This window comes from Aptenodytes forsteri, unplaced genomic scaffold (assembly GCF_000699145.1).
Source record: "Aptenodytes forsteri isolate BGI_AS27 unplaced genomic scaffold, ASM69914v1 Scaffold243, whole genome shotgun sequence".
Lineage (NCBI taxonomy): Eukaryota > Metazoa > Chordata > Aves > Sphenisciformes > Spheniscidae > Aptenodytes > Aptenodytes forsteri.
The window spans coordinates 808,686-830,586 of record NW_008795314.1 but is presented as its reverse complement, the minus strand read 5'-3'; the positions used below and the strand labels follow the sequence as shown (position 1 = coordinate 830,586).

General features: G+C 41.3%; 1 protein-coding gene across 1 annotated transcript; it reads left to right on the top strand.

Moving 5' to 3' along the window:
* The first annotated feature begins 1,016 nt into the window (after window positions 1-1,016).
* Window positions 1,017-20,335, top strand: ACOX1 (acyl-CoA oxidase 1). Its single transcript, XM_019472124.1, has 13 exons — window positions 1,017-1,171; window positions 9,846-10,006; window positions 11,836-11,943; window positions 12,472-12,591; window positions 13,161-13,276; window positions 13,466-13,635; window positions 13,963-14,125; window positions 14,830-15,020; window positions 15,277-15,456; window positions 16,114-16,219; window positions 16,307-16,450; window positions 17,320-17,526; window positions 18,556-20,335. Exons 1-13 carry the CDS (start codon window positions 1,110-1,112, stop codon window positions 18,604-18,606), a joined length of 1,779 nt encoding a protein of 592 aa, XP_019327669.1. The 5' UTR covers window positions 1,017-1,109; the 3' UTR covers window positions 18,607-20,335.
* The last annotated feature ends 1,566 nt before the right edge of the window (window positions 20,336-21,901 follow it).

The window sequence follows — 21,901 nt, the reverse complement described above, 5'->3', positions numbered from 1 at the left end:
ACGTCCCACGGTATGGAATGTCCCTCTGGCCAGTTTGGGTCAGCTGTCCTGGCCGTGCCCCCTCCCAGCTTCTTGTGCACCTCCAGCCTGCTCAGTCGGTAGAGCATGGGGAGCTGAAAAGTCCTTGACTAGTGTAAGCACTGCTCAGCAACAACTAAAACATCGGTGTGTTATCAACATTATGCTCATCCTAAATGCAAAACACAGCACTGTGCCAGCTACTAGGAAGAAAATTAACTCTATCCCAGCCGAAACCAGGACACCCTGATAGAGTAATGTCCTTTTACCTCTGTCTTTCCCCTTCCTCCAGAGGGTGAGAGGCAGCTTCCCATGGGCATTTCTCTTGGGCCCTTTCCCCTCCTTCTTCCTTCCTAGTACGTTCTTGCCCAACAGTACAAATATGACCTGTTTCTCACCCAACCATGATATGTAAGATTAATGAAATACCTCCATTCTCTCTTTTTTTCCCCAGTCTGCACTGGGGTGGGACTGTCAGAGGATGGTGTTGTGTAACTTGTGTGCCAAAGGGGACACAGAAAGTCAGTGGCCTCTGGGTACCTTGGTTTCCAGTCGGCAGAGTGGGAATAGTAGCTGTGCCCTTCTGCAAGGGGTTGTATGGAGATCAAAGTTCATGAGGCAGTGTGATCCGGCAGTAACAATGGCTATTTGAGGATTTGAGATTGTTATTGAGGGGCCTGCAGGTCTTAGGTCAGTGAATTAACCTCCTGCCAAGCCTGCAGGTCTTAGGTCAGTGAATTAACCTGCCAAATCCAGAGTGCTCCTAACTTAAAATGTGGTTTATGTGTGGAATGGGAGAGTGCCCTGTTGCTAGAGTCCCTCTCTCCAAGAGCTTTGACTTCTTTCTGATTTCATTAACTTTTAATTCTGTTTTTAATTTTCTGATATCTGTTCCTTGAGGTACAGCAAGTGAAATGCTGAATCGTTCCTCATCCACTGTCTATTGAGGTTTGTGGAAACTGAGTTTGTTTTCCTCCCCTGTTCTGTCCCCAGAGGCCTTAGTTATTAATGACCCTGACTTCCAACATGAGGATTTGAACTTCCTGTCCCGTAGCCAACGCTATGAGCAAGCCATCAGGAAGAGCGCTCTGATGGTGATGAAGTTAAGAGAATATGGAATTGCAGATCCGGAGGAGATCTACTGGTTTAAAAGGTACCTAGCTGTAGAGTTTGCTTCTCATATGTACTTTGATCATCACCAAGGACATTAGAGTTGTGCTTTTTTCCTATGTTTGCTGTCCAAAGGAAGCTAAAGACCTGTACGAAAGCCTGCTGAAGTCTTGCCTTCAGTGAATTTCAGATGAAACCCTGATTTCCTGAATATTGTGTTTCCTTAGATTTTTGACTAGAAATGCACCATGAATAATTACACCCTTTTTATTATGCGGTGCAGAAAGTAAAAAATGGGACTTGTAGTCTGATTTTTTTTTTTTCCCCAAAAGGAAAAAATTTCCAAAAATATTTTGAATCTGAATAGATCTGATGACATTTCAGCTTCTAATGAAATCCCTTAAAGCTGATTACTTCACTTTGCACTTAGACCTAATAAAGTTGTGTTACAGGCATACTTGAAAATGTTCCAGGATAGTTGGAACTTCTATAAGTTCTTGTTTATAACTCTGTCCTGTCTCCCTCCAAGCTCCTGGTGCTATAGTGGTTCCCTTTGACCTAGAGGCTTTTTGTTGTATCTGACCTTTTGTTTATCTGATAGTTTTACCCTTGGATGAGGTTAATAAAAATAAAACTCTACATCTGAGTTTCATTCCTTCGAGCTTGCAGGGAACTTAGTTCCTGACTTTGATGTATTTCTCCCCTTAGTTCTATTAAACTCATTCTGATACAATCGAACAGAAACTGCTTAACAGAGAGATTGCACAGCTCTAGAAATCTGGACGTAATACTATGAATATATCCTCGGGCACATTAAATGAACATTGCACATTAAATAACGCACTGGTAGAATCACAAGCCCCCTCTGACTGGATTTGTAGAAAAGCTGTCATTGGCCTCAGGGTATGAGTATTGGGGCTAGTTAGTTGAAATCATCTTGTCTGCTGTAGTTTTAATTTCAAAGGAATTGGTCTACACTGACCTGTGTCATGAAAGTTCTCATGGAAGTAATGTAAATGTTCTTTTGAAAATTGGCATCGGTGGACAGTGATAACAAGAAAAACGTTCAGTGACTTTATTAGATTATTCAGGTACTGCATGGCAAAATTTAATCATTAATTTTTCCTACACAAGGATTATTGGAGGCGACAGGGAAGTTTCTTCAATTATTTTTATGGAGACAATTTGGAGAAGTCTATCCAGTATACCAGCTGGTAAATTTCACCAAAGTTTGCAATGTAAATGCTGTCTTTTGGTAGCATTACTGACAATATCTTATGAAAATAGGACTTTTCTGAAGTAGTCAAATGACAGATTCTAGTTTTGTCTTTCCATAAACTTATTTGGGAGTCAGCAATTCTTAATGTCAGAATTCTTAAGTCAGTAATTCTTAATTTAACTCTTAAATGGATGAAAGCTTAGTATTTCATATAGGTACCAAATAATACATCCATATCTTATGTGATATGAGTAATCGGGTGTGACTAGTCAGAATTCATGATCCAAAATCAGCTGAAACAATGAGGAAGGCTTACTTTTTTTCCAGAGTCAATTCTAACTGCAGACATTCAGGATTTCAAAAGATAATTGCAATTACTGTGGACTGACTGTATTTTCCAGTGTCTTCTGTAATAACATGTAGAATAATGAAAAGCAGTACATATACTTCTTACCTACAAGTGAAGTTTGTTTGCTCTAAGAACTGTATACTGTTAATATTCTTGATTTGAATTCTTTACTATAATGTCTGGTGTCTGCAAGGGAGGATACTGGCTTACTGCTGCTTAATAAATGGAAGAAATGAAAGGATTATTATTTCATCCTTTGATTTCATTTGCATTTTAACATCTGTGTCCACTTTCTCACCTGCTGAGTGTCAAATATTTTTTTAAACTTAGTGAACTCCACCCAACTTGCAAAATTAAGTTTATTTCTATCACATGGGCAAGCATGCTAATTGGTGCTAACTAGAAGGAACTTCATTTGTGTAAAAGCTGACCTGGAGAAACTGTGTTTGGGTTTATTCTTTTTTCCAAACTGGAAAATTGAATGGATATGGTGTTGTGACATGCCTTGAATGAAGTTTACGAAATAGATTGAAGTCCTGGATTCAGATGTCAAGTTGTATTTATTGTGATTGACCATCAGCTTTTTACAGATAGAAGCTTAAGACATTTTGCCAATAATCCCTCACGCCTTGTGATTATCCCCAGACAGTAGGGACAGATTTATTTACATATGCAATTTTTGAGAATTTTGAGCTAGTTGTTTTCCTGTAGCTTTTGTCTACTACCAGAACTTCACTAGGCAGCTTTGTATCATGACTGACCAACTTTATAGCTTGATTTATGAATAGGCGAGGAGAAATGCTTCTTCCTTCAGCTGCCCTGGAGATATGCTTAAACAGTTATTGCTGCTGTGACATGTCGAGCTGAATGTTCCTCCTTCCTACTTCCACAAGGGCTTTGTTGGACTCCAAAACATAAGAGGATCTATTAAATATATTTAGAACCCATTTTAATTGCTTCTTATCTAGTGAATTCTTCCTGTGTCTTAATGTGTCAGCGCTGCAGTTGCTGCTGTGACTACAGCTTATGAAGGCCAGCAGCCTTAAAGTGCCAATATTTAAGACTTCTTTTACAGTCTAACTGCAGCAAAATGTAAGTCAGCATGAAAAATGGGAAATTCTTCTGATGTGTAATGCTACATAGCTCTTTGAAGAGAGAAATCTGGTCAGTTTTAATTCACCTTCAAATTTAAATAACCTTCATCGAGGAAAATGGGATTAAATGAAGACATGAAAAACAGTTGGGAGAAACCGGGGCACAGAAGAAGAGAAGATCCGAGAGCTGCAAGTCAACAGATAATCCCTGTGTTCATAAGCATTGCATGAACGTGCACTTTCCCTGTGAGAATTTGTCCCTACTTCTCATTTTGACACTGAAGTGAGGACCTGGAGTAGCTTTCAGCAAATCAAATCAGAAAAACCGTACTAGGGGCCCTACTAACCACTGCTAAATCAATTTGGAGTGGATGAGTCTGACTTGGGTTTTTTGATACAGCTATAAAAGGAGATTATTACCATAGCATTTGTTAACTCTGAAGCCCAGTAAGCACAGGTCAGACATACCCCCGGCTCCTCCTCCGCTGAGGCGATCCTTCATGCTCTTCCTTGAGAGAGTTACCGCAAGAACCACAAAAAGCTAGAAAAGTTTGCTTACGGATTTTGCCCTAAAGTAAATGACCCTATTCTGTGACCCAGTTCTGCAGCCTGAGAATGCCTTTGCAATTGTTCATTTGGCTTTGGAGTCTCTGAAAACATAGACTTTGCTTCTATTATACTCTGTTCACTGATAGATTTGCTATCAAACTCATCTGTCAAATACAAGTGCCTTTTACTATGTGGGTGGTGTTGGTTGCAGTGAAATCTGGAAAGTTGTATATTGCCAAACTAGTGTATTACATCCTTTTCCCATATGTGGATTTGGAACTGCAGCCCTCCTCTTGACTCACTGATTGTTGTAGCAAATCTGACTTCAGACCAACGAGGTGATCTTTGGTCATTGATGAAATTGCTAGTGCTAGATGCAGCTAGCCACGTTCAGTCTTGTGCTTCAACAGTTGCACAATGCAGCCTTTGGAGAACAAGCTGTGTAGGTAGTGGGAAATGCCAAGTGGGAATGTAGAAATGGGGAGAGGAAGGAGTAAGAGTTTGGAGAAAGAAAAAGAAGGAAAGAAAACTTGTTCTTCCTCCCTTCACAGGTAGTACCTCTTCTGTTTGCCCTGTGTCATGAGGAAAATCGGATTCTCTCTCCTTGTCATTCAAGTTGTTAAAAGGCACCTTAAGAAAATCCTAATCATTCAGTGTGGAGTATGCAGAAATAAAAAGTTTCTGCTGTAAATTAGCTGGCTTTCAGTTCTGCTTTCAGCTTTGTTAATGCAAGGAGCTGTTAAAATGCTGCATGTTTAGTCAGTGAAGTAGTACGACCTTCTGACACAGGGATGTTAGAAAGTATCTGCTTGCAAAATGTCATTCTTCTTACTCCTATCAGAGAAGGTGCTAGTTAAGCATGAAATATCTGGCACTTGCAATTAAACTTACTGATAGGCAGTGAAAGTTGCTGGTGTGACCTTTAAGGTTTTTTTTCTGGAGCATTACCTTCAAAGAAGCAGTGTCTGACCTGATTTTTCTGACAGCAAAGCATGTGCTGCACCTTTTTCATAAGTTTTCTCAATGGCTCCTGAAAATACACAAAGAACTTTCAATCTCTTCCAAGCTGCACTGAAACAGTGTATTTCAAAGTCAGCACTCATTTTTCTCCCTGTAGGTTTGTCCTTCTGGGCCCAAGGAGTAGATGCACAGTAATTGCATTGTAGGCAGTGAGGGAGTAAAGGGTGCTGCTATTGCTATACTAGTCCTGGAGTGAAAGAAGAACCCAGGTAGGAAACTACAAGAATGCTGAAAAATATTTTGTCTCCCTGTCCTTGTAGCATTTTTAAGCCCTTGGTCACCCTGATAACTTCTGCTTTGTAAATACGTGCTGCTGTAGGCAGTAGAATATTTTCTGGTAAGAGAACTGGCTGCCTTGATCCCAAGAACTCTAGTCACTGTACCTGCACTCACACCAGCTTAAAGCACAGTTAATACATTAATCACCAGTATTAGATTACTTGATGACAGTAGTTTTGCTTCTGGAAGAATCCATGGCTCATTCAATCTTGTCCATTTAAATACTGTTCCATTTAACATAAACGTCTTCAACATGCAGTTCAGTGGTGCTGAAGGAGCTTTGTCCTGCTTTCTCTCACCTAAGGCTGATTTTCACAGTTGGCATAGGGATCTGGTTTTGAATTATCAATTATTTACTCTCTGCTCCCAGGCACTCATTCCAGGCATGGTGTAAAATGCCAATCAGAAATGCTGCTGTAATTTGAAAAACTATATGCATAGCATCCACTGTGCAGTGCGGATCTGTGTTGGCAACAAACTTAAATGTGCTCCCTGGGCAGGTATTAATACCTCAAGGTGGAAGGATATATTTTCCTTGTTGGTATCTTGGGCAGGTGGGAGAGATCTTGTACGTAGGTATTCATGCACAGCACTCATTTGTTCTTCCATCTTTGAATTTGGATGGAATAAGCATTTGTGTACAGCTGATGGAAGATGAAAAAACTGTTCAGACTGCAGAATGTTGAAGGGAAGATGCTGTTATTTACTACAAAGCTTTTACACAGTGAAACTTTCTAGCACGTTTGTGTTATGGAGCTTGTTTTAATCGGGAATGTACTTTGCCTGCCATCGTGGCTACTAAATTAATAGAGCCTTCTCTCATGAAATAACTTCTGTTTCGATGTCTTATTTTCCTTCCATTCCCTCCAGCACTAGCCTGTAACAGTATTTTTAATTGAAGGTGAGTTCCTGATCTCACAACTGATAGAAGCAGCTACAGGTAATACAGAGCTCTTCTGAAAAGCACTTGGTCACCTAAGAAGCCTTCTCCTTTTCAATACATAGTGCTTCTAGCTAATATGGCCTAGTTCTAGGCTACTAGCAGTAGTGGGATTTATTCTCCCCAAGCCTGAGAGATGGGGGAGAAAATAATTTGGTTTTCATGTCCTCAGTTTTAAGTTCCCCATGAATCTTTGTAGAATAGTATTTTTTCCAGTTACACAGCAACAGCAGGATTCATAGGGTGAATAAAATGCCTGAAAGAAACATTTATTTTCCCGTTAGCATTGCCTCTGATGCCTCCATATTTGGAGGTTGCTTGTGGGACAAAAAAAGATTGAAATAGGCAAAGAGATTATTTATCTTATGCTACAGTTGGAGAAAAGCCTTTCAGGATCACAGTAACAGTAAGACTGAGATCCAGATTCCTCTATTTCTCTCCTGTAGAACATGCTTGGGCAGTTTTCCTGAACCTTTCGGTCTCCACTTCAGCATGTTTCAAAAAACCTTAGAGACCCAAACGACTGATGCTCAGAAGGAGAAATGGCTGCCTCTGGTCCATGGAGTCAAGATAATTGGCACCTACGCCCAAACCGAAATGGGACATGGTTAGTTCCCTTCAGGGATCAATGGGTAACCTCTTTTCTGTAACTCCAGTTTGTAAATTGGTGATGCTCCCTAGGTAAATCTAAAAGGGGAAAGGTAAAATAGTTTGGTTAACTGTTGATGTTTCCTGCCCTATAGCCAGACAGCTGTTTAATTTCACATCCTAACAATTAGGGTTAGATTTGGTCTTTTCCAGAATGCACCTCTTAGCTGATCACTGACTTCACAGTTGTTTGCCTTTGTTTTAAGATGAGGAGGTTGTTCTAAGCCCTGGGAGTCTGAATTTCGCTTGAACTGGTTGGAACATGTCTGTCAACAGTACTGTGGTTCTTATTTTTACCTGAATTTGGGGTATGTGTGTCTCAGTTCTTAGTTCATAATCAGCCTGCGTAAACAGGTCAAAATTGCACCTTTAGATGCAGTGTAGCAGGGTGAGATTGCACATTTTTGGTTTTGAAAGTAAGGTATGCTTTGCCCCAAGCGCTTTTCTTCCAGATGCTACTCCATTGCAGCTGTACAAGTTCATGGAAAGGTCTTGCTTTCAAAGAAGAAAAAAATCTTATTCCTACTATTGTTGAGAACGGCTTTTACTTCTTCAGATGGAAGAATGTTTAATGGATCAGAAAACAGTCTTTTAGCCCAGAACCTGGAATTATGGCTGTTAAATACCAGCAAGAATAGTTTAACAAACCACAGACTCCAGTGCTCGTGCTGGCATCAAAACTTGGAAAGCATGATATGTACAAGTCTGGACAATTGAAAAAGTTAGACGGTGATGCCAGTTGCCTGGCTGTTCGGTTACACCTACTCATGGTAGCTGAAACGTTTGTAGAAGATGCAACGGAGGAAATCCTGTCATCTGTTCTGCTTGGGAGAGATGGAGTGAGCAAACCTAGCTCAACACCAGAAGCTGAGAGACAACCGGATGGCAACAATAAATGCCTGCTGGCCTTGTATGCTTTTTCACACCGACTTCTTTAAATCAGACACACATCCACACCAAAGTGATTTGTTTTACTTGCTATTTCACATTAGATCATTGCACTTTCTTGCCTGGTGATGGTCTGGTTTGCTTATAGTTCTCATGTTGTTTGATGATAAAATTAATATTTTGACACTTAATAGAACTAATATGGTGATAGTATGGTAAAGTAAATACACTTTCCATGCTGAATAATTAAAATAGAACCGTTTGGCATTCCTGCTGTGAATGTTGAGTATCTAATGACTTCATCAGTAAAGCTTCTGCAGTAATTGTCACAGGAGAAAATAAGGATTTTCTTTCAGTCTTTGACGGTCAGCTGTGTACTTCTCACCAGTACTGAACTCTCTTAAAGTCTGGTATTCCTGTAACTCGTTACTCCTCGGTTGAGCTTGGTCACTGTTCAGTCAAAAAGCTTAGCAAACATTGCTACTGGGTTTATTAGATGGCTGAATGTATTTGTAGGTGCCTGAGAATATCAAAGACAAGAACTACAGTTCTTGGGAAGCTCTGGGGATAGAGCTAGTTCATATTAAAGTGTGTTTAGAGGTAACACAAGAATGCATTCTTCCCACTTTGATAAGAAGGCAACTGAGTTTGAGCTAAGCTCAGATCAGTGCTCTTTCCATAATGCATATCTCATTTAAATATATGTATATTCCTGTTAAAGACCAATTACATTTTCATACATAAATGTGCCAGATGGACAGCCTTTGTACAGAAGGTACTGATCCTCAATCTATATCCCCACTATTTTAATACTCAGCGCTATCAATATTTAAAGATTTAACGAGCGTTTAATTATTTATATTGAAAAGCTTAATAGACCACTTAACTACCTAAAAGTGGTGTTTGACAGAACTTGGAGGAAGAGTAGTTCTAATGAAACATGTTTAATTGGACAGCTGGTGATTTACAGGTTGAAAAATGTTGGCTTTCTTGCCAAGTTGCTTATGTTCACAACTTTGACTTACACATGCAGAGCACTGTCCTTTTAAGAGAGCTTTTAAAAATAGTAAAAGTTGAAGGGAGTTGAGTTGGAATGTAATATACACTAGTTGTGTCTCATCTTTAATTAAAAAAAAGTGAACTAGATAGTACAGACAAAAAGGACTTCCCTTTTTTAAAAAAAGAAAGTTCAGTGAAAACCTAGCTCATTCAGCTGGATAAACTGGGACTTCTACCAGGAACTACGCTCAAACCATGGAAAAAAAAAAAAAGTGGACTTCATATCTTTGGGTGAAGGCTTGCTTCATCCAGCCAGATCACATCTTCAACAAACTGACATTCTGACTCAGCCCGTTTAACTTAGGGATGCTCTGGTTTCCAAACCATAGTGAAGGTCTGGTCTTTCTTTTGGTTTGGATTAATCCTTTTTGTTGTCAGTCACGGTGCATCAAAAATACGGGAATGTTGCAAATGCATTTTATGTATGATTAGAAAGAAATGCATTGCAGCATGTTTATGTCAGAGTAAGTGACATTAATTTCTTATTATTCAGGCCTGAGAAAAGGACAGTGCTCTGGCTTTCTAAAATACACTTGCTGAATTCTGATTTACACATGAATCATTTTTTTTTTTTCTTTTTGTCTCTTCCTGAATCTCCACCATGAATCCTCATGCTTGCTTCCCTCCCATAACGTTCCCTTCACGCTCCCATCCCATGACACTTCTTCACAGCTTTGTTCATCGTGGACGGCCTGAGCCTCTGGACCTTCATCTGGGCATGTTCCTCCCCACCCTTCTCACCCAGGCAACCCCAGAGCAGCAGGATCGCTTCTTCATGCCTGCCTGGAACTTGGAGATCATTGGCACTTATGCCCAGACTGAAATGGGCCATGGTACAGTACATTCACTAAATGCTCTTTCTAAGAATGACTTTGTGTACAAAGGACTCCCCTGCCTGGGAAAAATGGTGTGTGTTTACCCCACAGTCTTTACACATGCAGTTGTGGCTATACGGAAAAGTGGACTGCCTCTGAAATTTTTAATAGATCATTATGCCACACGCTACTTGCCCTTTTTTTCTCCTATGGGAGAGTTTGATATCTGTAACTCTATATATGAGCTTACTGAGTGCTCCTCTTGTGCCATTCAAACCGGTATAGATTATTGTATATGGCTATGGTGATGTCAGTTTGATGACATCTGTTCATTTCTACACTTACCATTCTTTCCAGTGTGATTTCTGCTTTGCTCTACTTAACGTTCAGTGTGAAGACAAAAGGACAGAGCTTTAAGGTACTGAAAGAGATGCCAAAAAAAGTAAGAGTTGCTTATCACCTTGGGACTGACCTTGGATCAGAGAACATGTGGATGACTTGGTTCCAATGCTCATGTTTTGTGGGGAGCTTTATTCCCCCAGTTCTTTAGTTCACTCCCATGTGTTCTTTTTAATTGGACCACGAAATGTTTTTTTTTTTTAATTTTCTATCTCAAGTAGACTTTGTTCTTTGTTGCTATTCCTTTGCTTTCAAGCTTTGAAATGGATTTTGATAACTCCAGCAGTATTGTGATTGCAACGCTTTTAATCCAAGTTTCAAAGGGAGGATATTATGCCTTGGGAAACTTTAATTTTGACATCTGAGAGTTGCAGATGGGAATTATTTTCTAAAAACGAGCAGGATTTACCTTTGTGCTGAAGTGAATTATAGAGACTGTATGAAGCATAAAGTCACTGCAAGTCTGTGGAGAACCTCTTGCAACTAGTGAGGTTCGAAGATCCTTTACCAGCAAAGTAAGTCTGTGTTAAGCTGCCTGTGGAAATCTACCATTAACTCCATGCTTTGGAAACGTGGTTGCATCAAGGTGATATCCTTTTTCATGTTGAAGCGCTTGTGTAGAGCCACTGGCTCTGTCTTGCTTTGTCAGTCCAGACTATCAGGAGTGTTCACAGCTTGTCTAGTTTAAGTAAGTAGGCCTGGTGATTTTTTATAGACTATCAGGAGTGTTCACAGCTTGTCTAATTTAAGCAAGTAGGCCTGGTGATTTTTTTTTTAGCATGCAGGGACAATGCCACTGCTGAGACAGGTGTGTGTGTGAAGTAAAGAGTTGGGGGCAGAAGACAAAGACTGTTCCTGGAATTGTTACCTTCATCTTTTTGTAGTCTCTTCATCTACCTGCATCAGTACCCTAGAATATGCATGCCATTACTTGCTGTCTTGGAGCTATGGGTGATCTCGTTTGGGAGAAACTGCTCCATCAAGTGAGGAGAATGTAGGCCTGATGAGGGAATGAAGAGATGATGGGCACTACTTATTTCATCTTGTGGCTGAAAAGTATACGATTTTTATTTTGCAATTTAATCAGATTGCAGTTTTAGTGAAATTCAGGTGAGCGTGTTTTTGTGGACCTTTTTAACTGAGAAAGGGCTTCTGGTATGTAATAGCAAAAAGGTGTCAGATTGGAGGTGCTTGGAAAACTAGCCTTAGACCACTGGGACGAAAAAAAAATTACATGTTTTCTGAGAATTGGCTTCAGGTCCCAGAATATGGTCTGACTCTCACTTGTTCTTCCTTAATTGGTTGATATTTAGTCCTTTATATAGCCTAAAAGCAAAGTTAAAATTTGTACATTACTACTGGAGTTCAACTTTCCATTGTCCAGTTCTGTCCTTGTCTCTGTTTTGTGACTGACTTTCTGCCAAAACAATGTGTTTGCTTATTTTCAGGAACTCACCTTCGCGGTCTAGAAACTACAGCTACTTATGACCCAGCTACCCAGGAATTCATCCTCAACAGCCCCACTGTGACCTCCATTAAGTGGTGGCCAGGTGGACGTAAGTGCATCATTGGGTGTCTAAATCTGGAAGATGTATGGAAAAACTTAGGGAGGTGATGTCATGTCTATTATATCTACAGAATGATGATTGAAAGTTGATCCGAAGAGTTGGCTGAAAGGCAGTTACTCTTGCACAACAAGTAACAGACTTATCAGAGCCTACTAAAACTTCGGATTATCCGTGTGCTCTGAATTGTTTCTCAGAATCATTCACACTGTATGGATTTGGTGTAATTTTTGATCGGTTGTATCAAAATCTTCATACTTCCTTCAGCTCCACTGGCAGGTTTGCCAAGGACTTGGTATTGCATAGTTGAGAGAATCGTATTGTGCGACTTTCATTGACTTGAGCATCATTGTTTGTCTAGCTGTAGAATTTAGATGATAACCAGTGTTGTAAATCTGGTTTTCTAACACATTACCTTAACGTGGTTAAGGTAATCTCAGATCCTGCTTTAAGGAAAGAGACTCTGTGTATATAAGTACGTTGACTTTTTTTTTCCCCTGACTCCCACTCCTTTTGCAGTTGGAAAGACGTCGAACCATGCCATTGTTCTGGCTCAGCTCTACACTCAGGGCCAGTGCAAAGGGCTGCATGCCTTCATTGTTCCCATACGGCAGCTGGGCACCCACAAACCTTTGCCAGGTAAAAATTAACGTTAAGGGTTTAGCACTCATGGAATACATTAGAACTGCTTCTCTCCAACTATATACAGCTGCATGTGTCTTGTTAATGTACGTGGCTTATTTCACTAGCTGATTTCAGTGAGTAGATGGTAGGTCACAGGGCTTGAAGGAGTCTTTCTTATGACAGAACTACCACTAAATCATCTTTCATGTCACACTTCCAATGTGAAGGTTAGTTTGGGATTTGATTCTGTCCCAGTGTTTCCCAGCTATGCGTTCTGTGAGGCAGCATGTCCTACTTTCTGAAAGGGAAAGAATACCTTTCATCATTCTTTAGCTAGAAGTGAGCTGGATGATCTTTAGAGACAGCTCCCCTGGTGACTGGATAGTAGGACTGCATGTAAATTGTGAAGATCCCCATGTTTTGATGTCCATTTTTCCATCAAAGAGATTAAGGTCCTCGTTAGCTGTTACTCCTAACAATGCTAGGACTTGCTAGAAAACTAAACAGTCTATTGGAGAAGGCTTGAACCTCTCGTGTGGTGTTTAGTTCCTATTTTGTAATGCAAGCGGCTTTGTCTGTGGCAGGTATTACAGTGGGTGACATTGGACCAAAATTTGGTTATGATGAAATGGATAATGGCTACCTGAAAATGGACAACTTCAGAATTCCTCGGGAAAACATGCTGATGAAATATGCCCAGGTAAAGCAGTGAATTTCAGCATATGCTGTTAGAAATGGACGCTTCAAGTCCTCTTGTGTGGTTGAATAGTGTATCAACAAGATTGTAGGTTGCTTTTAAGTGCTACTTTATGAGTTTAGAGCTTGAGATGTGAACATGTAAAAGGGAGGAAACTTTAAAAATCAACAGGCTGGTTTTTTTTTTTGGTAGGTTGAACCAGATGGCACCTATGTGAAACCACTTAGTGACAAGCTAACCTACGGGACCATGGTGTTCATCCGATCTCTCATTGTAGGCGATTCAGCTCGCTCCCTGTCCCGGGCTTGTACCATTGCCATCCGCTATAGTGCAGTGAGGCACCAGTCTGAGCTAAAGCCAGGGTAAGTGCAGTGAAATAAAAGAGCAGCCTAAGTGCTGAGGGAAAATTCCCAAATACTGGAGGGAAGAGGGACTGTGGTTGATGATGTTTGCTTTGGCACTTGGTAGTTTCAAAACATTGTTTCATCCTGGGAAATGAGTAATCTTCCATTCTTGACTGCCAAAATGCCTTCCCCCTGCCAGAGGCTTTTGCTGTATAGTCTTAGATAGTCTGGCTTGATATGGATGCAGCTTGTACTATCCAAGTGGAGAAGCTACTTAGAGCTGAATAGGACTTCACGGCAGTTTGCTAGCTACTGGCATACTAACTCGTCTGTATATTGCTCTAGGGAACCAGAACCCCAGATCTTGGATTATCAGACCCAACAATACAAACTCTTTCCTCTCCTGGCAACAGCATATGCTTTTCACTTTGTGGGAGCCTACATAAAAGACACCTATCGTCGTATTAGTGGAGACATCAATGAAGGGGATCTGAGTGAGCTGCCAGAGGTACTGTGCCCTCTGTTGATTTTATGTAAGGTTTCTTTACAGCATGGGAGAAAAGGCATCAGGCATTTTTGGCTTTCACTCCTGAGACGTCTTGTGATTCTTTAGGTTCAGAGATCCCAAGCCCAGTATACGCTGGTGACTTTTATTTCTTTATTTGCACTATTCATTTAGCAGCCCTTTACAAAAAAATAGGGAGTAATGCACAGTGAGAAAGCTACTGTGAATATTTTTTTTAAAAAGGTGACTTTCCAGGAATGATGGCATATCTCTTGGGAGTGGAGTTAAGGCTGGTCTTATGCTTGTGCTGTAGCTTCTTGATTGCTCTTCCAAGTCACTAGGGTAGAATTGGTGTGTTGATCAAAGGTATCAGTACGATACTGAGGGGTTAGGGTTGTAAAATGTCAGTTTTCCGTTAGGGATTCTGTCTGGGAACCTAATGTGACAATAGGCAATTGAAAACAGTCTTGGACGTAACGCATAGAGACAGAAAAGATAGGGTACTCAAAAGAAATCTTTACAGGTATAGAGGCTTTCATATAAATAGTTCGGCTCAGGAAAGAGTCCTTGCAAGAAAAACAAGATCCTGTGGGACACTGGAAGGATGGTATTGACTCTGCTTTCTTCTGGGAGCTGCAGTACTTAGCACATATGTGTGCAAGCTAAGAATGGAAAATAAAAAATCTGGCTTTGCTTTTGTCCATCAGCTCCATGCACTGACAGCAGGGCTGAAGGCGTTCACTTCCTGGACTGCCAATGCTGGTATTGAGGAATGTCGGATGGCATGTGGTGGGCATGGCTACTCTCGCTGCAGTGGCATTCCTGACATCTATGTCACATTCACACCATCCTGCACCTACGAGGGAGAAAACACAGTCATGATGCTGCAGACAGCTAGGTATGGTAGCTTCTGTCCTATTGTGTCCTAGACATTCTTGCCTTGGCATTATGACCTTTGTAGCTGAAGTGATGAGCAGAAGAGCATCCCGTATTACCATGAAACTGGTGTCTCATGTTTCTATCCCTTGCCCTATTTTTGACAGAAAAGTATGTGCCTACAACTGTTCTTTGCTAGTCTGACCCTAGGTAAGATGACTTCTCTCCATTCAAACAACTCATGAGTAAGAGTTGCTATTTGTTGTCTCTATTTTCAGGTTCCTTGTCAAAAGCTACACCCAAGTTAGTTCTGGGCAGCGGGTTACTGGCATGGTGTCCTACCTTAACGATCTCTCCAGGCAACGCATTCAGCCACAGCATGTGGCTGCTAGGACTGTGACTGTGCGGATCAATGATCCAGTCAGCTTGGTAGAGGCCTACAAAGCACGTGCTGCCCGGTGAGTTCACACTTATTAGAATGAGCCAAGCACCAGTAAAATTGTGTGTCTTGGGAGATGGCAGTGATGTGCTGCCCTGTTAATGTTAGATTCTCAAGATGTGATTTGCAAAGCTTTGCTCCATGTGTTGCTTTCAAGAAGTGACACACTTTACTAGGTTGGGTCAGTGTTAAATGCTTTGAGGTTACAAGAGGCTACATACGCATAGGCTACGCCTACACATAGCCTAGCTACTCTGCTCTGTTCCATTTTGAAATACTTTTTTCTTATTTAAATGTGAAGTATATTCGAGCATACAAATACCAACATTGTTCAAACTGCTCAGAGATCTATCTGGAGAGAAACAATCCTGATATTAAAGCCTGTTGCGAAGGAAGTGTGAGAGTAGAACAGATACCTACATGCGAGTAAGTATTCAGGCACCACATAGGTGCTGTCAAATGTTGTCTTACTCTTCTGTAGCTGTGTTCTAGCTGCAGCAGTGATGATAGGGGTTTTAGAGCCACACCTGCTCACTCCAGGCAATGTATTCAGTTGTGGCACACGACCTCCGAGTTATTCTGATGTGTTAGACTGAAATTCATATTAATTCAGTGTACGTAATCTTGTTAATGTGGTGTTATTGCATAACCTGTTTTTCTTCCTTTTATGAAATAGGCTTGTAGAAGCTGCAGCAAAAAATTTGCAAGCTGAACTGAACCACAGAAAGAGCAAGGAGGATGCCTGGAACAGAACTTCTGTTGATCTTGTGCGAGCATCTGAGGTCAGTGATGTGCCTGATAAAGAAATATGCTATAAGAGCTTTTCATCTCTTCATGAACCTGATTCACCTTCCTTTCATTTCTTGTAGGCACACTGTCATTACGTGATAGTGAAGCTTTTCACAGCAAAGCTGTCCGAGATCAGTAATGCAGCTGTCTGTGCTGTCATGACTGAGCTGTCTCTCCTGTATGCGCTGTATGGGATCAGTAAGAACACAGGGGATTTCTTGCAGGTTGGTGTCTTTCTCCAACACTTTAAATCTCTAGAGCCAGAGTCATTGTTTGCAAAGATGCTTTAAATGCAAAGTTGCACGAATGCTTAGGCGTAAGGTCTTGACTGTTGACTTCCAGAAGGCCATTAGCAGTGCAGGTCTGATGGAAGGCTTTTGTCAAGTGTCCCTTGTGATCTGCCAGAAGCAGAGTTGAATGATAAATGGTATCATGGCATCTGTCTAGGTTAGCTTAAATGTTTTCCAGTTGGTGACCAGGTGTTGTTTGTTAAAAAACAAGGAGTTAATAAATGAGGTGTAAGTTAGACATGCTCCGAGAGCTCTATGCATTTGTAAATTGGTGCACAAAAGGGGGATATTGTACTCCAAATCTTAACCCATCCTTCAGTGAATGGGTTTAAATTCTCAGACATTACTTTTCTTCTCTTCATTTTTTCAGTTTGAGAATGTATTTGTGCAGCAGTGTTTTATTTTGTCTTCAGGCAGATGTGGTATGTTTTGTCTTCCTATTTTCTTCTTTGCTGCTTACCAAAAAGTTCCCTGAAACCAGGAAGAATTTAATATACACAACTGCACATTCTTCAAGAAAACTTGCTACTGAAGTTAACATACAGGCGCTCTAAAGAATGAGTCTCCCATCAGAGATTAAATAGCTAGGCAGTATGGTGGGCTATGCTAGGCATCTCCTTTTGCTTGTACTCTATGGCAAATTGCCAATTTGATTACTTAGCACTTGGGGAAAAAAAAATCTAGTGTTTATGAACTGCTGCATTTTTGTGTGGGGGAAGGCTGATGTATGTTAGACCATAGGGGAAGGGAAGGTTCTCGTGACTTGCATACTCTTCTGATAATCTCTTTTTTTTTTTCCCAAGGCGGGTATTCTGACCGATGCCCAAATTACTCAAGTGAACCAGCGTGTGAAAGAGCTCTTAGCTATAATTCGTCCCAATGCAGTAGCGCTGGTAGACTCCTTTGACTTTCATGACGTTCATCTTGGATCTGTGCTTGGCCGGTATGATGGCAATGTCTACGAGAACATGTTTGAGTGGGCAAAGAAATCCCCACTGAACAAAACAGAGGTAAAGAAACTTTATTTCTTCATCTTTAAGTCACATGTGTCCAGAGAAATAACCTAATTTAGGGTTTTTTAATTTTGATCCAGTGATCTCAGCACATAATTGATGAATTGGGGAGAGAAGTCACTAGTGGTAATGGACCAAAACTAGCAACCTACTTCTGCTCCTCTGCTTTCAGCATACTTTCTTCAGTTACTCTCCCATGTGTACCTCACATACATCCCTGTTGGGATACTTCTGAGTTTCTCAGTTGAGGGAGGAAATCATACTCTCCCTAGAGAAAAAATGGAATAATCTCATTGAATTTAAAGAAATTATCACTTGCTGTTAATTCTGCTTAGTGACAGTGGCTGTGAAACCCTTACCTGTTTTCTGGCAAATCTTTTGGTGCCTTCAGGCAGTAGTAGTGACTGGAGAAGAAAATAAATTGCTCTCATGTAGTACTTAAGTGTCAGGTGTTGCATATCTGCCCTAAGGCTGTAGCTACAGCTGAGGTAATAAAAGAAACAGAGCTGAGAAGAGTCAGTGTCCCTCTTCCATCAGCCAAAACAGAACTCTAAATCCTGTCTCGGTGGCCTTTACTGCCCTTACTTGATTTGGACAGACTATCTCCTACGATGGGCTGCCAGAGGCTGCGATTGTAGTTAAATCCCACCAGAACTTGCTCAATTTTTTGTGCTTCTGAAGTCAGTGGGGCTTAGGAGCTTCATTACAGTCCCCTTAGGAGACCTCTACCAGTTTTCTTTGAATTAAAATGCCGAAGAATTGTCTGTAAGGACATAAGATGTCTTGCGTTCTTTTTTCTTACAGGAAAGGTAGTGGGGAAGCTATTTGTTTTGGCTTATATTCTCATCCCTTGTGTCATGCAGCCACTCAAATACAGGACTTAGCTGGCTGTTCTTAAATTCCCAAGGCACTTGCCTCTGATTCAAATTTCCTTAGTATAAAACCACACTGCAAGATGTAAAGAGCCAAAACTGTTTTAAAGCTCAGGCCTGACCTTGTTGTAACCACTGTCTTGTCCTCTTACAGGTTCATGAGTCTTTCCACAAACACCTGAAGCCGATGCAAGCCAAGCTGTGAAGCCTGCTGTTTTTTTAAAATGCACACTTTTTCCTGATCTGAAAACTGGGTGTTTGTGTCCTTTCTTCAGGCACCTAAATCAAACCTTTCAAATCCTGGTAGCTGTAGGACAGTGAATAATTGTAGCCTTTCTTTCCACTTTTATAAATCAAGGAGGTGTTTGGGGAGAGTGCATAGGGGTTGATGCTTGTTTTTAAAGTGCAATTATAATGGTAAAATTAACCTTTTAAAAACCTTGGAAAGCTTTATGGATTCATACAAGGATTGCTTTTGTGAAGCTGCTAACTAGAGAGAAGTTACTGTCAACTGGAAAGGTAGCAGGATTTTACTACTAAGTAGTTAACAGCCCTCAGGCAATAGCTTCTAATGAGCAGTTATGTCCTCCTCCCAAAAAGTATTGGTCTTGAAATATTTTTTTTTAAGATTAGCACCACCTCTCTCCTTGTTTGGCAAATATTTATGGTATCTAAAGCCTCCTGCATAGTTTTGTGCACATGAATCTGCATGTGGCACTGCTTTCCTGATGTAGGTGGGAAGTAAATACCCATCCTTTTCTGGAGCTCTGCTTCATTCATCTTTCCAGAAGACATCTTCATGTTTTCCAATACATCCTTCTTCCACTGCCCTGCAGAAACTCCTTTTGCCTGTGTGCCATCTCCAACGCTGGCACCTTGCTCTTTGTTAATAGGAAGTCAAAGGAGAACATAGTGATGCTGCTCTGAGGAAAAAAAACAAGTAGTAATAATCAGCTAGGTGCTGATAATAGATGTTCTGCCCTCCTTTTAACTGTTAGTATTTTTGTAGCACTATCTCAAAGCACTTTACAGATGTTAATTATGATGATTTGATGTGAAAAACCACATGTAGTGGTAGAAACTGCAAATTTGACCTGGAGTGATGAAGCCAGTATTTGAGGGCAGAAACCAGTTGACCAAGGTCCTTGAGTCTTCAGGTTGTTCTGGGATGTTCTTCTGGTTTTTAAAGGCATTCTTCAAGAAAATGACAATCCCAAGTGAAGTGTCCAGATTGGTTTGGGTTTTTTTTTTCCCTACCCATGCATTTCCAAGGAGCTTTCTCTGATTTGCTTAATTTTGTTTTTATATTGACTTGGGACTTGCACAGTGCTGTCTGGAGTAACATGAAAGATTTAGCTTTTAACAGAACCTCCTGATGCCCAGTGAAATCAGTGCAACTACAACTAAGCAAAATCATTGCTGTTTTTCAACACCAGTAACTCTATCCAGTAACAATAAAACCTCTCTTCACCACAGATAAGAGCAACTTTGAGCTTAAAATGGTAAAAAGTTTCAGCATAAACCCAAATCCTGCAGTTCTGAGGCAACATCTGAGAAGCTGTTTCTCTGACAGCTTTGTTACCTGTTAAGGTCTCTCATTTCGGATCAGTTTTCATGGAGCAGTTTCTCCTGGCACTGACAACGATCAGACACAATGTTTGGCTCCACACGCAGTAGCTGAGCGGAAAGAAATGTTTAATTTTAAATAAAATAATCAAACTTGCCTTTTGGCTGCTGAGCCTTTCGGGTCGAGTGGAACCACTGCTGTTCAGGCTACCCAAGGAGGCAAAGGGCTTTGCCTTCCGTTTATTCAATAGAGCAGACTGCTGACCTGGGGAGGGATGATGGCGGAGCAGGTTAAAAATACGTTGATGAGAACAGTACTAGCTAACTCTGTGTACAAATTTAATAAATTACAAAAATGTGTTTTCAGACAAAATGTCTCTCTCATGCATTGCCTTCAGGGGATCTCATTTAAAGTAATGGGTGAAGTAGAACGAAGTGTGTTCGAAAGACCTTAAATTAGTTGGATTTTATTTGTCTTATTTCTAGTCTGACCTTTCTGGCTTTGCTCTGCAGCATTCTAGGGCAGCCAACCCAGTCCGGCAGCTATCCTTGCCTCTGCTGCTGCTCACGACCACAGGAAAAATAGAACTGGCCGAGAGCAAGGTGTCTCTGGCACACTGCTCGGTATTATTATGGCTCATAGGCCAGCGAAAGCTGATCACTGCCAACAGCAAAGATTTAACAATAGTGTTTGGCAGCAGAAGATTTAATTCATAGAAGCTATTTCTTTAAAATTGTTTCCCCCTGTTTTTTTGGAGTAGGTAGCGATGTAAGGGCAAATGCCGTACTTCCTCGCTACTGGTGAGGATATTGTACACTTTTTTCATCTTGCTGCTGTCGGTGGTAATACCTGAATGCCGCAACCTGGTATGACTTGCCGTGTCTCATGGTCAGCAAACAGCGTTTAAACTCTGTCCAATGGCCCTGCATCCTCGTTAGGACTCGTCCATCTTCTGACAAAATGTGATGGTACCGTTTCCACAAGTGTTGAGCCTCTTCTGCTCCAGTGTAAGTGATTTCAGCATCAAGTAATGACACTTGTAAGCTACACCGTTTGCCTTGAAAAGTACTGAAATGAGCAGCCTGCGACCGTGGTTTCCAGTCTGATTTGAATGATGGACTCTTAAAAATGGCACCTTTTGGTGAAAACTTTAGAAGGAGCCCATGTTCCTACATGGACTGGCAGCGTGCATGGTGAAAGCCACTGGTAGATGGGTCCTCAGGTTATAAAATCTCAAAGGCATTTCCCCAGGGATTTTCTGGAAGTAACAACTCAAGTACAAGCAAATAAGGCAGGAGCAGGGCTGGCTTTATCCTGTACCCACCTTTGGTAAGTGTGAGCTTTTATTTTTAACCTGAACTTGTGATGTTTCCAATTAGCTGTTTCCAGCAGTGCCAGTGCACCTTGCTGCGGAGGCTGCTGTGGTGAGATTTGCTAAATCTTGCCCCTTTGGAGCAACGGTCACTAATTCAAGTTCATCTATTAAACTGTCCCAGATGGGCTGCAGGGAACAGCTCCAGCTGGGCTGTGCCACGCAGCGTTGCCAGGTGGGGTGTTCACGGCTTTTCCTGGGGGCTCCTGGACCCAGTCTGTATTTCCTCCTGCTGAGCTGGGAGGGCTGGCTGCTGCGCTTACCTGGCACAGGGGCTGTACTGTTTGGAGCTGTACCCCTGCCGGTGCCCAGCCTCTGGCTGGCACCTTGTGCTTGAACTGGTTTCTGGGTGTCTTGAAAGGAGGTCTGTAATTACTCTTTATCAATTAAACACCAAGATGAGGCTTTAAAGCCCAGTGGGGCTGATTATTTGTGCCAAAGCCAGCCTGCTGTCTTTGAAGGTACGTCTTGGGGGTAGCAAAACCCCCCGTCCCCCGGGTGTCCTCGGGCACCCGGAGCCTCCCGAGGCCCTGTGGGGAAACGGGACAATCCTGCTGCTGC